At 36.0% G+C, this 13540-nt stretch overlaps 2 protein-coding genes across 2 annotated transcripts in view; one reads left to right on the plus strand and one right to left on the minus strand.

Moving 5' to 3' along the window:
* LOC145482657 (5'-3' exoribonuclease 1-like) overlaps positions 1 to 13540 on the plus strand; it is a 252391-nt gene that overhangs the window by 68535 nt on the left and 170316 nt on the right. The window contains exons 13-16 of the mRNA XM_081461264.1: positions 715 to 953; positions 1666 to 1755; positions 1933 to 2089; positions 13410 to 13529. Coding sequence (XP_081317390.1) covers positions 715 to 953; positions 1666 to 1755; positions 1933 to 2089; positions 13410 to 13529 — 606 coding nt within the window. The remainder of the gene's footprint in view (positions 1 to 714; positions 954 to 1665; positions 1756 to 1932; positions 2090 to 13409; positions 13530 to 13540) is intronic.
* Positions 1 to 13540, minus strand: part of LOC145482719 (protein CFDP2-like) — a 67687-nt gene that overhangs the window by 10161 nt on the left and 43986 nt on the right. The window lies entirely within an intron of this gene.

Here is a 13540-nt window from a genome sequence, read left to right on the forward strand (position 1 = left end):
CTCAAACTGAATCCATGTCAAGTACCTGTAAAAGAACGTCCTTTTCATCAACACAATATCCTACATGTAATACAATCAGTGACTCTAAGTACTTAAATATACAGTTGTATAGGTTTTTACACTTACAGATTTTCTCGTTGGGGCAAACACTTCATGTAAACATCTCTAAATATGAAATTGTAATAATGTTATCTTGTGTTGTTATCACTGCCAAAAAAATTACAGTTAAAATTACAGGTAAAAACAACAACGTTTTGATCACTCTTCGGTCATTCTCAAGTTCAATGTTGAGGGTAAAAATTATATATAGGGAGTCGGAGAGCGATAATGACATAACACATGTAATATGTGCTAAAAGATAAAGAGGGGGTGTTAAATTAAAGCATGCACAGAATTTAATCAATTAAAAACTCTCTAATGGATTGAGTCTTCCAAAATCCAAAAGATATCTTCACTTCAAAGTCATTGCCTGAATGACTAAGTACAATTAAATAGTGTACTTGAAAACACTTATTTTTTTAATTTTTGTCGTTTGACTGCATGTCCTGCAAACTTATACCAAGCTTCATCAGTTAACGTTATTAATAGTTTATCTGTCAGCCATTTGGTTGTAATACGATCAGAGAATTGTTACATTTTATTTAAAGTTAGTGCATATATTTGTTAATCATAATGTAAGTTAGCTGTTAATGTACTTGCTATTGCTTACCCCAGAATGATGACTCATTGCTGACTTTGGACAACAGTTTTGCTGCTTTAGATTTAATTCCTGGAGAGTCTACTGCTACAAAAAGAAAAGAGGCAAAAAGTAAAACGAATCCAGAACTTGAAAAGCTTGCAGCAAAATTTGATGAAGACCTACTAGGTGATGATGAAGACATCTTTGACACTGAGTTTGCAATGTTCAAGAGAGACTACTACATGCAAAAGTTTGGATATGAAGAAATTACCAGGCAAGTTTAGAATACTACTTCAGGAAACAAAAACAAACCCTCTAATGAGTAGCTGTGGAAGGTGTATGATGTTTAAAGTTATTATAATTAATTAAGGTGAAAACTAGTTTCTTTTGCAACCATTATTTGGGGGCTCAGGCAATATTTCCCCTTTCTGTTGTATGATGACCAAACTAAAAACCACACTAAAAACCTAAAATGAGTAAATAAAAGCTAACAACAGTTCTTGCCAAAAAAGCGAAGAATGAACTTCAGCAAAAAATTTATGACTTGCTCTCAGTCCAGAGTAATAACATAAAAGATGCTGAATAAATTTCGTATTTCTTGTTTCATGTGGGTTCATTTTAAATTTAAATCGGTCGGTTATATCAATAACAAATCAAAGGAATCACACGAAAAGCATGTCACAAAATCTTAGGTTGAATTTTAAGCCTACAGTATCTATTACCTTTCATTATGCTGGAGGTGACACTTCAAGGAGAATACAGAGAGTACATGTAAGTGTTGAAAATTTAAGATAGAATTATGTTGAAATTATTGATCTGCATTCTGACATCAGTGTTGGCCATCAGCATCTGATACCCATTTTTTCGATTGAAAACAGAAACTATAGATTGTTTCAGATTGCGTGTAGATAACTATGATTTTATTAAGTTGCAGCATACTGTACAGGTGCACTTAGGTTTATTAACATAGTACATTACCTTTTCAGTGGTGTACTAGCTGAGCTAACTTTCCAGTATGTCCAAGGAATCCAATGGATTCTGCTTTACTATTTCTGTGGAGTGCCATCTTGGAGTTGGTATGATTGTTTTTGTTCTGCATTAAGTCCAAGTGACATAAAGAGAATCTATTTAACTGGCTGGAGATCATGTTTTAAATCTAAAATTTTAGTTATGCTGATAGACTTGACAGACTTGCTGACTAAATCAAAGGAATGAAATGTTCAAGTGTTGCATACTGTGTGTCATTTCTGTAGGTTTTATCCTTTCCATTATGCTCCATATATGTCAGATGTTAGGAAATTCAGTGAACTAGAAATAAAGTTTGAGCTGGGAACTCCTTTCCTTCCCTTTGAACAACTGTTGGCTGTGTTGCCTGCTGCTAGTAGACAGCTTCTCCCAAAACCTTTCCAGGTGAGGTAAATGTGTGTATTAATTAATTTTATTATTTTGTTAATTTAACCATTGACTCCTGGAAAGATTGGACATTTCATGTAACATATTGCATAGTTTTTACTGTTCTTTAGCTGAAAAAATTACAGCAAAACAGAACAAATCCTCATTTAAAGATGAAGGCTAATAATTATTGCCTCTTATATGTACTTTGATTCAGATAGCCTGGGGTATTGTTTGGGTATGGGCTTGACAACATCATTCCAAGCTTTGCCTTTCTTCCACTCATCATGAATTACAATGTGTGTTCAATGAATGAGTTTATCAAGATAATACTAATAGTAATAATAGTAATAATAATGATGATGATGATGATGGTGATGTTGATGGTGATGATGATGATGATGATGATGATAACTTTATTGGGGCTACTATAAACAACCAATAAACAGAAACAAGTATTCTTGTCTTGGCCTTAATCTGACATCTCCGATGCTGCGTTTACTGTGGTTAAGCCCAGGACTTTGGAGATTGGTTTCAAAAGATTTCAAAATTCGATAATCAACCAAGGAATCATAGTCTTTGGTATGCACTAACATTTTATCAAGGCTTTGCTTTTTGCATTACTTGAAAATTTGAATGAAATGAGTCTTAGCTGCTCGCATGTCGCAATTAACTAGCGCTGTTTACTTGTTTTTCATGCATGAGTAATTTCAGTTAAAACTGATGAATCAATGACTCTTGCTCATGGTCTGAATAAACAAAGAAGAAGCCAATCTGGTGGCATGTGTCAGACTTGTTATAAATGTTTGGAATTGTCTTTTTTTTTAGTGTCTTCAGCGGCATTTTAATATCTTAAAAATAGGTCCACAATGCATACTTTTCAGCCTATGCTTAGTTTTATTCCATTCAGTTGGAGTTTGTTTGTACAAGTCAGTGTCTGCGAGTTTTATTGCTATAAGTGAGAAGGCAATCACTGCAAAGATAAAGGTGTTACTTTGAAACTGGAGACCAAACAAGAGAGACGGGCTTGTGAGGAGAGTCAGGCTGAAAACCAAGTCCACGGGCCTGGAACTTCCCATTGACAAGATAATTCTTCTAGAGGCTCCTAGATTCCATGAGAGCAGCTAAACATTGTTGATCTTGATGTACTCAATAGACTGCGAGCAGTCTCTCTTTTGCTCAGAAATCCGTGGGGAAGAATGCAGTGAAGAATGCAAAACAAGTGTGACTGCAAGTGTGACATGTGAGTGGTGCCGCAAGCTGTGAGTAGCGTGGGCGTCTCGCGGTTTTGCATATCATGCCCACACACACTTACGACCCACTTGTTGCTTGTGTTGCATTCTTCTTTGTGTTCTTCCCCATGGATTTTCAAGTAGAAGACAGACTGACGTCCTCAACCAAGAAGTTTGCTTGTTAACGTCAGAGAACAGTTGTTTCTTTATTGACTTGATTGTGATGAACCATTTCAAATGGATTTAGTGACAATATATTACTCAAGTTTTTCTGGTTGAATCACTCAAGTAAGTTTAAAGTGGTACTATTACGAAAATCGCATCTTTCCTATCTAAGCCATTTTAAAACATAAACAAGTAGTCTGTTGTTTGAAAAGAAATATGCTGTTTACTTTTTTCAAATACCTCTTTTCGTTCCAGAGATATTCAAGTTTTTAAAATATGCAAATTAGCTAAGTGATGACGTCATACACTCAACCAAATTTTGATCAAATGTGATGAAGAAAGATATCTCAGCCAGTTTGTATCAGAAATGTTTGATTCTTTGTGGTATGATTCTACTAAATGTGCTCCACAATGCAAGCTTAACAGTTTTATTACCTTGGCAACACACTGAGTTCCAGACCTCCCCAATATTAAAGGCTTTTCTGGCCACCTTTGGCATTCCACTTTGATATTTGCTAATGGTGTCTCATATACATGACCCAGCAAGCGTATAAATATGTTACGTCGAGTTCGTGGCCTAGGTTAACTTTTTTCAAGCTGAAAATCACTAACATTGAAATCAAGTCGGTGGGGACTGGAAAAGAGTGAGTTGCCATGGGAACAGAATTTTTTATAGCCATAGGTGTGTTTTCTGTAGAACTATTAGCCTGCCAAGTTTCAATTGTCTGTGCTGCAAATTGGCCAAGATAGCTCTATTCATATACTTAACGTAAAGTTGGGCTGAGTGTATGATGTCATCAGTCATCTCATTTGTATATTTTAGACATTTTTCAACCTTACATATCTCTGGAACTAATGCAGATGTTTGCAAATGGTAAACAGCGTTTTTGTTCTTTCATGGAGTTCTATCTGATACACCTAAAACATCAAGGTGTAAAAATTTGATCACAGTACCACTTAAAATGCTTTCAGTTCGCATCAAGAGACCGGTAGGTAGGATTCAAACCTACCTGACATTTTCCCTACGTGCATTACAATTGATTTAAAATTTAACTCGTTGATTGTAACATAAACATATAATCATGAAACCTCTATTTCAACATGATAAGAATTGAAGTTACAAAGCTTGTGGATTTGTGGGGTTGTGTATATTCATACTACTACATTAAATACGTTAATTAAAATACATACGTGTGAAATACATGTGATTCGTTGCATGAGATTTTTGTTCAGTACATCAGTATATCATGCAGCAATTGTGTCGATTGCATCAAGTTTCAGTTCATCAGTTACTTCAATCTACCAGTTCACATCAATAGGAGGAAATATCTGCAAGTTGTTTGTCTTTATCTTTTTGATTCTGTTTGTTACCTTTTCTTAGAATTATTGTAACCTTTTGCGTTTTAGTCAAACACCACATGATTCAACCAGGTGTGTTCTAGAAATTACCTCTAGATCAAAGTGAGCAATTCATCTTCAAATCACCTCTTGTTCTGATGTCTGCATTAGTTCGAAGATAACTGCCCCTCAAGTTTACCAAGGCTCAACTGAAAGGAAATTATGGCCACAAACCGACTGAAGAATCAACCATGCATGATCGAGACATGAGACCTAGATGTAACGTTGCGTAATTGTTTTTGTTGATATGCTCTTCTTTTTCGAGAAATAACGTATGCAAAAACACTCAGTTTTCCAAGCTGCATCTTTTGGAGCGGATCCTTCAAAGGTGGATTTCAATGTGATGCGAAATTAAACGGTTAATTTTAGCAGCTTTGACAGCATGGTGTTTTCTAAATAGATTTTTTTTATTTTTGAAAGAAGTAGAGAAATAGACCGGGAAAAAAAAAGACTGACCTAGTACTGAACTGGTGTCGTGGCAAAACAAACTCAAATCCAGCCCGTTCAGCACCTCATTCGCTTGCGCTAATGACGCAACAGTAAGAGATTAGTGTAATTTTATGAATAATAAAACTTTTATCGGTTCGAACAACTAGCAGCAAATGCCAGGCTTTGGTAACTTCATCGTTTAGCAAAACCCAAGTGAACGCAGTCATAAAATGGGAACGGGGCTGTCTCCTATGTCAAAAAATGGCTAAATTTTGCAATTGCTACCCAGAAGACGTTGTGTGTGTGCTTTGTTTCCCTTGCGCCTTTCGAATGACAGAAGAATCTATTGGTCAATCAGGAGACTGTTTGTGCTGCCAGTTTTTAGAGTGTAAACTTCAGGTTGACTTAACAGTGAAACAAGTGCATTCAGATTGAACTTATTTCGACTGTTGTCCATCACTGTTGGTCGACTGGAAGAGTTTATATTGGAAACCTTTAGAGTGAAACCTTCCGAGTGACTTCAGTTAATGCTTTTTGTCTGAGGCTATTTAGCTACACAGATGAATTCAAGAAATGTGGAATCGGAGAGGTACAGTGATTATTTCAATCCAATGCCTGATATAAGCAACAATACCTTCCCGAGGAAACTGAAACCAGATAACATGAAGGAAATCATTGGAGCCATGATGTGATTTTAAATGTTTTCCCTGGTAGAAATACTCCTGTTTGCTCCATGCTACAGAAGTAAACCAGAAATAACCACAGTCCTGATGGGCCGCTTGACTCGTATGCAGACTCTTTTATGTAAAATCGTTATACACCTTAAAGTGCTACTGAAACAAAATTTTTTTACACACACTCTTTTATTAGCCCAATCTATAGTTTCAAACGTGGTTAAAATAATGGTGAACTTTATTTCTGTCAAATCCTAATGGAAAGTGCTTTTTTTGCTGCCAAAATCGACTTTTAGGAGCAAAACTGTGTCCGGGCTCTGGAACCGAGGTTAAGAACCTTGTGATGTCATTGGTTGTATTCACTCAGGAAGTGCTATAGATTCTCTCTTGTTTTCGTTTGATTTATTCAAGTTTATTCTTCATATTGTCAATACCTACTAGTTTTCTACCTTGCAATTTCTGTCCAGCCTTGACAGGAAATACACATCATAAACGTTGGAGGGCACCAAAGAGTTTAGACTCACCAAACTGAATGCTACAGATTTGAACAGCTCTGCTTACTTTTTGAACATCTTGAGTACTTGATTGGAGACTTTGAAGACGAATGTGGCAACTTTTATATCGTGTCCTGAAGCCTAAACATGATATATCATCGTTCTGAAATTTGGATTCTCACGTTTGTCTAAGGTCTGTTAACAAGGTGCGAATATATGCTCGGCAACTCAACTGCATTAAAAGCAGTAAGCGCATAAGCCATCCGCACAATCACAAAGTTATTAATGGTCCACAAGCTTTGAGTTGAGTACTTCTTTGCACACAGAGGGCATCTTTTTATGATACTAATAAGTGATTGTTGTTTTGGTAAACAAAGAGTATCTTTGAAAATTGTGATCCACAGGAGGGTTTGCTTTATTGCCACATACGTATCAGTGTAAACAAAGTAGGAATTTCGCTTCTCTTTTACACATATCTCCCAATTGCAATATTTCACGGCCGATGGATTTCTTTGAGTTCTTTAGGGCATATTTATGTCTATGATCTTCATTTAATAGTATCGAAGTTCAAAGCAATTCGTTAAAACGTCACTAGTTTACACTCCTTTCAAAGGTTTATTGTACAGAATTTAAACTAATTTGCATATATGATCTTTCACTGCCGACATTGTTACACTTTCTCTCATTTCCTGAAAACATACCTGTAGGGTTATGGCAGCTCAGTTTACCTTTATGGTTTTAAATTTGCTCCCTCCACATAAAAGAAGAGGGTTTCTTAAATTGTTGCTGTTGTGATAACTTGTAGGATGTAGCATATACAACTGGACTAAAGGTCACTGTAGCACAATCCTATCCGCAGTGAGACTCGAGGGAAGCGATTCGAAAACTTGAAGTGTTGTTGCTGCGATTCGTGCAGCAGCACTCCGGATAATATTTTCAAAAGCTGCTTTCTCTTGTTTTCATGTCTATTTTACTTTATGAGTGTAGATATTGTTTAATTGAGTGCTGGCAATTTGACCAAGTGTCCTGATCATTTTGTGATTTAAGAACTCGCACTCATTCGCTTGCCTACGTAAAATATTCTGGAAATATCCAATTAAATAGACTGAAAAGCCCCAGGATCGACTCTCCACCACTTCATGTCTAGGGTTACTGTTATTATCTGCTTTACAGCTCTGAGATGTCTTTAAGATGTTCTTTGGGGGGCTTGGAACAGTATTCTCTTCTCTCATAATCACTCTAAATTTACAACGTGGCATGAGGGTAATACAACCAGTGACGTCACTAGGCTGTTTTGGCCGTGCCAAGATGGCTGCCAATTTTGGGCTTAACAAGCCAACTTCGAACGGCTGAAAAGCAGTTTTCGCTTACTGTATGCGGAAAAAAGTCTGCAGTGTTTCCAAGTAAGGTTGAAACTTTATTACTAAGCAAAAATCTCACTTTCGAAAATTCCGTTTCAGTAGCACTTTAAAATTCCACATTTACAATGGAGGCAGTCATTTTGCCTAAACAACAAGTACGTCAATGAGAAATGTAACTGCTCGAGTTTAACACAGCAACATGACAAAACCTTCAGCTTTTCCTTGATTCTTTCATATTTTTTCTATCTTCTATTTTGCAGAAATTTCACTGTGTATAACATTAAACTAAACCTAAGATATACCATTGTAATATCTAGGTTTCCATGCAACATATACAATTTACCATTTCCTTTTTCCAATTCTGAAATATTTACCATCGTAAATACAACCCAGTTACGCTTCCTCAAGCGTCTTGTTGAATTTTGATTAGCAGGATAAGATGCAATTTTTGACAAAGTTTTAAAAACATTTGGTTTGTAACTTTAGAGGGACCTTAAATTTTTGGAAATTCCGCAACCAATTTCACAGCTGATCCTTAATCGAGCAGATTTTTGTAATTTATAAATCCACTCAATTTATCTGTTAACCACCAAATTTATTCACACCCCTCTTATCAGCAGACATATAATGCATGTGTGTGTACTCACAGAGTGATTACAATAGTTCACTCTTGGCAGAATTTGTAAGGTTGTGGATTGCAAAAGGATCTTACAGGCATTGTTTTCCATCACATCACCGTCCACATTCCTTCTCCTGATATCTTTTGTGCCATTTTACATGTTCATTTAAGGTAATTCCCCTGAAATAAAACTGTCAATAGATTAATGTTCAAACTTTGTCCACTGAATATTTATCATATGAGAACTTTAATTATAAAATAAAAAGGGGAGGTGCCCATGCTCATTAAGGAGCGGTGAGGCACTGAAAATGTCCCATTTTAGCATTATTTAATGCTTTTTACAAGAATGCATTCCAAGTTATTGTAAACTCTTTGTGAGCCCAGATTCATGAAAACACGCCTCAAACTACAGTCAATACTTGTGTCGCACACAAATAAACTTTCTAAGTTTGATTTTGACAGACGGCTGAATCCGTGTTAAAATATTGGAACCAAATTGCTTTCCATGGCTATCAAACTGCAAAATAGAAAAGACTACAGTGCAGCTGCTATTTTCCTTATTTATTCAATTTTCAACAATAGGAATCAGATAAGTCTTTTCTCATGCAAAGCTAATGATTATTTGATTAAAATAAGTGGAAAAAAGTTTGGGGTGCCTGAGCTCATTAGTGATCTATAGCCATTTTTCAACTGACAGAACTCAATATCAAGGCAAATTCACCATGTTTTTAATGTGTGCGTGTATGAGCGCTTGCGAATGACACCATAAATTATGCCCAGTAAGGATGCGCAATGCAATGTGAGGAATCACCTTAATATGGCCAGAAAAAAAAAAAACACCAGAAAGTAATGCTCTACATATATACAGTTAGTCTTCTGGGTGCTGCAGTTTTAAACTACCTTAAGGGCCTATTAACCGATTCATGCGCGTGCTCGCGGTTTTTCCTTAACTCCAGCCTTTTTCGACGAATTTCGATTAAAGCCAATGTTGGAAACATAGCTATGCATTCCTTTTTCAAAATCATACTTTTCTCAGAAATTACGAACTTTTCAATATTTTGAAATCCTCTCAAAATCTGACCTTTTAGGATGAAACAAAATCAATGTATAGTGTAACGAGGATTTAAATTAAAATATTAAATCAATGAAAAAATCCTGGTAAAGTAATTTGCCCGGGAACCTTTGCATTTTTTCTGTATTAGTCACATGGCCATAGACGTGGCCTGATGATGTCATCACTAGTGTTACTGATCATGAAAAAGTTAAAACACATGAAATAACTCTGAACTAACTAAAAATGATGAGGTTATATGGGAATAAATTTTTCTTAGCAACGGCTCGAAAAGGTCAGTTAATGGGCCCCTAAGAGTGATTTTCTGAGAGTGTCGAGAATCGGAAGACAGTCACGAAAAATCGATTTTTCTTTTATTGCGCCAAAACATACCTTTGGGTGAACTTATTCAAGGAAAAGTAGTTTAAAGTTCCAACGATTTATTTTACAGCCAAAATTTAAGGAAGTTCGAAATTTGCATATAATGGCGGTTTTCACAGCTTAAAATTTTCAGAATTTCATGCTTCTTTACGAAAACAGCGGGGGCATAAAAACAATCCTATGAAAAGAAAACTTGGCAAGAATATCATTTCATTCTTGTACTTTAAGATTGTGTAATAAGTTTCTTGAAGTTTTGTTTGTAGCTTTTTAACGAAGGATATTTGTACAGCCGCCATTTGTGTCTCTTGGCAAGGAACAAATAAAGGCCAACTTTGACTAGTATAAATGGCCTCTGGTATATGTCATTTGGTCAAAATATTGACATTTTAGGAAACCTTGGTTATTGTTTTTTTTCACTCAAAAAGTTATAGCTCTGGGAATTAAAATGTTCTCCGTCAGTAAAATAAAATGTTACGGCATGTTAGCGGGTTCAATTTTATGCAAATCACAAGGTTATTCTTTGGAAGTCAATGGTTTAAAACAGGAGACAACGACTCACCGTTACTTACGTTCCTTTTGCTGCTATAGAAACGATTTTAACTTTCCAGTGTCCTTGTGAGCTGTTCTGTAAAATATTTGCAGTAAAACAGCAAACATAAATGGCCATAAAATTCGACAAGGTCGACAATGCTTATATTTGAGATGAGACACTGAGTGGCGTACACAGTCCTGGCCGTTTTCATTGTCTTGCTCAGTCGAGAGTCCTTTAAAATATGATAGAATATACGCTTCAAACCGTAGTAACGTAGTTTCTCATATCCATATGCCTCATGTCGACTCATGAGTAAATAAATCAGTCCCCGTACACCAAATAAACAACTTGAATGACCTCTGAGGTCAGGAGGTCACGTGATATGTCATAATGTTACTTTTCCCTGGTTTCACATTACATGGTAATGCCATATTTAAGGACATTCACACGATAATTTTCCAACATAGATTTTTTCTTAATTTTTACAGCAGTCAGATGATGAGGTACTTATGTGAGAAATGCAAAAATAAATGGGTGTCACCGAGTTCGTTTCAGAGATAAAGTATGTAAAAAACTACCTGATTTTGAAAATTCAGCATGGTCTACAGGGGTTCATAGTTAAAGATATCGAATGTGAGTCAAAGGAGGCAAATGATCTTACTGGATAGCACCACCGCCTGTGGTTTTTAAAGCAGCGACTATCCGGGTCAGATCTCCAGACATCGTCAGTTACATGGACTAATAAATGGAGATAAATAATGCCCTTGGCAGTGAATGCGTGATTTAAAGGCATGAAAGGGACGAGCTGAAAATGCGAATCTCACGCAAAAAAAATAAGCTTTGCTTTCACTGCTCGTATATCACCAGCCTTTGCTAACTAAAACGGCACAGCCTGTGTATTTGTGTTTTAGTCATTTCAGTCACTTATGATGCTCAATTTTGCTGTTATGATTAGGTTTCAGAAGTAGCGCTAATTCACCCCCACACCACTCCCAAGAAAAGTAGATTCAAAAGTCGTGACGGCTTATACTCCCGAAAGCAGAATGCAATCTGCATTTGTATTGAGAGGCACTGCCTGCGAGCAGGCATATATTGGAGAAGAGAAAGTAGGAAAGGAAAAAGGGAATTAGAAGTGCCACCATACCCTGTTCGCCGTAAAAGAATCTACCTGGACATACTTAAAAAAGCCATATAAACATTAAAACGGATGAACTCTGTGCTGCTGTAACTGAGGATCATGTATTAAATGTTTGTTTGATTTTTCACACAAAATGTCATGCTGCTTTGGACAGATATCGCAATAACTTTATAAGGAAGTGAACATGTTTGATTTGTATTAAGAAGTAAATAATAAATGTCTTACACTTTTTTTGACGCCTTCAATGACACAGGCAGATATTGAACTTCCTCAAGATATGTGGTTGTAAAGTTTTACAATAGTCAAATGAGAAGGAATGTCTTGAAATATGGCCGGGATAGGAAATTGAAAGGTAAATTTGGAAAGAAAATCTTGAGCCTAACAGAAATTTCAGATTAGAAAAATAAAAGAATGAAACAAATGTAACTAAGCCTTTATTTACATAGAGTAAGTTTGTCACTTTTGTTAAGCGACACGAAGCGTTACTGAAAGCAGGTAGCTTGCGTTACTTGAATAAATAATATGCAGAATTTAAAACATTATTATCCTTGGTGGTCCAGCTTTTCCTGCAGATAAACGGTTTCTTATTTTTGAGTATTTATCTTTGCGCACGTTTAGATGTGTGCCAAATGTCACTAAGCGCAAAACTATGAGTCACGTCGACATCAAAGAGATCACTCCAGTGTTGAAATTATGTCAGGGTATCATGCTATGAACGATATCTTAGAAGCTAACAATTATGTCAAAATGTTGCTTTTTTAATTTTGTTTTTAAATCGAAATGTCTTTAAGGAGATTCAACTAAATGCCGTGATGTTCAATATGGCGTTACGTGTGTATTGCGAAACCGGGGAAAAGTAACATAACGACATATTACGTGACCTCCTGACCTCGGAGGTCATTCGAGTCGTTTATTAAGTGTATGGGGACTGATTTATTTACTCATGAGTCGACATGAGGCATTTGGATATGAGAAACTAATTTACTACCATTGGAAGCGTATATTGTATCATATTTTTAAAGGACTCTCGACTGAGTAAGACGATGAAAACTCAGTGTCTCATCTCAAATATAAGCTTTCTCGACCTTGTCGAATTTTATGGTCGTTTATGCTCGCCGTTTTACTGGAAATATTTTACAGAACGGCTCACAAGGACACTGGGAAGTTAAAATCGTTTCTATAGCAGCAAAAAGAACGTAAGTAATGGTGAGTCGCTGTTTCCTGTTTTAAACCGTTGACTCTGAAGAATAACCTTGTGATTTGCATAAAAATGAACTCGCTTACATGCCGTAACATTTTATTTTACTGACGGAGAACATTTTAATTCCCAGAGCTATAACTTTTTGAGTGAAAAAAACAATAACCAAGGTTTCCTAAAATGTCGATATTTTGACCAAATGATACATACCAGAGGCCATTTATACTAGTCAAAGTTGGCCTTTATTTGTTCCTTGCCAAGAGACACAAATGGCGGCTGTACAAATATCCTTCGTTAAAAAGCTACAAACAAAACTTCAAGAAACTTATTACACGATCTTAAAGTATAAGAATGAAATAATATTCTTGCCAAGTTTTCTTTTCATAGGATTGTTTTTATGCCCCCCGCTGTTTTCGTAAAGAAGCGTGAAATTCTGAAAATTTTAAGCTGTGAAAACCACCATTATATGCAAATTTCGAACTTCCTTAAAATTTGGCCGCAAAATAAATCGTTGGAACTTTAAACTACTTTTCCTTGAATAAGTTCACCCAAAGGTATGTTTTGGCAAAATAAAAGAAGAATCGATTTTTCGTGACTGTCTTCTGATTCTCAACACTCTCAGAAAATCACTCTTAAGTATGTAACATATGTTTTTTGTTCCTACAGAACTTGATGATCATGGAGCAGTCGGATATTATTGAATATTATCCTCTGAATTTCAAGACTGATTTAAATGGTAAACAGCAAGAATGGGAAGCTGTGGTCCTGATTCCATTTATTGATGAGGTTTGTCTTGC

The sequence above is a fragment of the Orbicella franksi genome, chromosome 3 (genome assembly GCF_964199315.1).
Source record: "Orbicella franksi chromosome 3, jaOrbFran1.1, whole genome shotgun sequence".
In the NCBI taxonomy this organism is placed as follows: domain Eukaryota; kingdom Metazoa; phylum Cnidaria; class Anthozoa; order Scleractinia; family Merulinidae; genus Orbicella; species Orbicella franksi.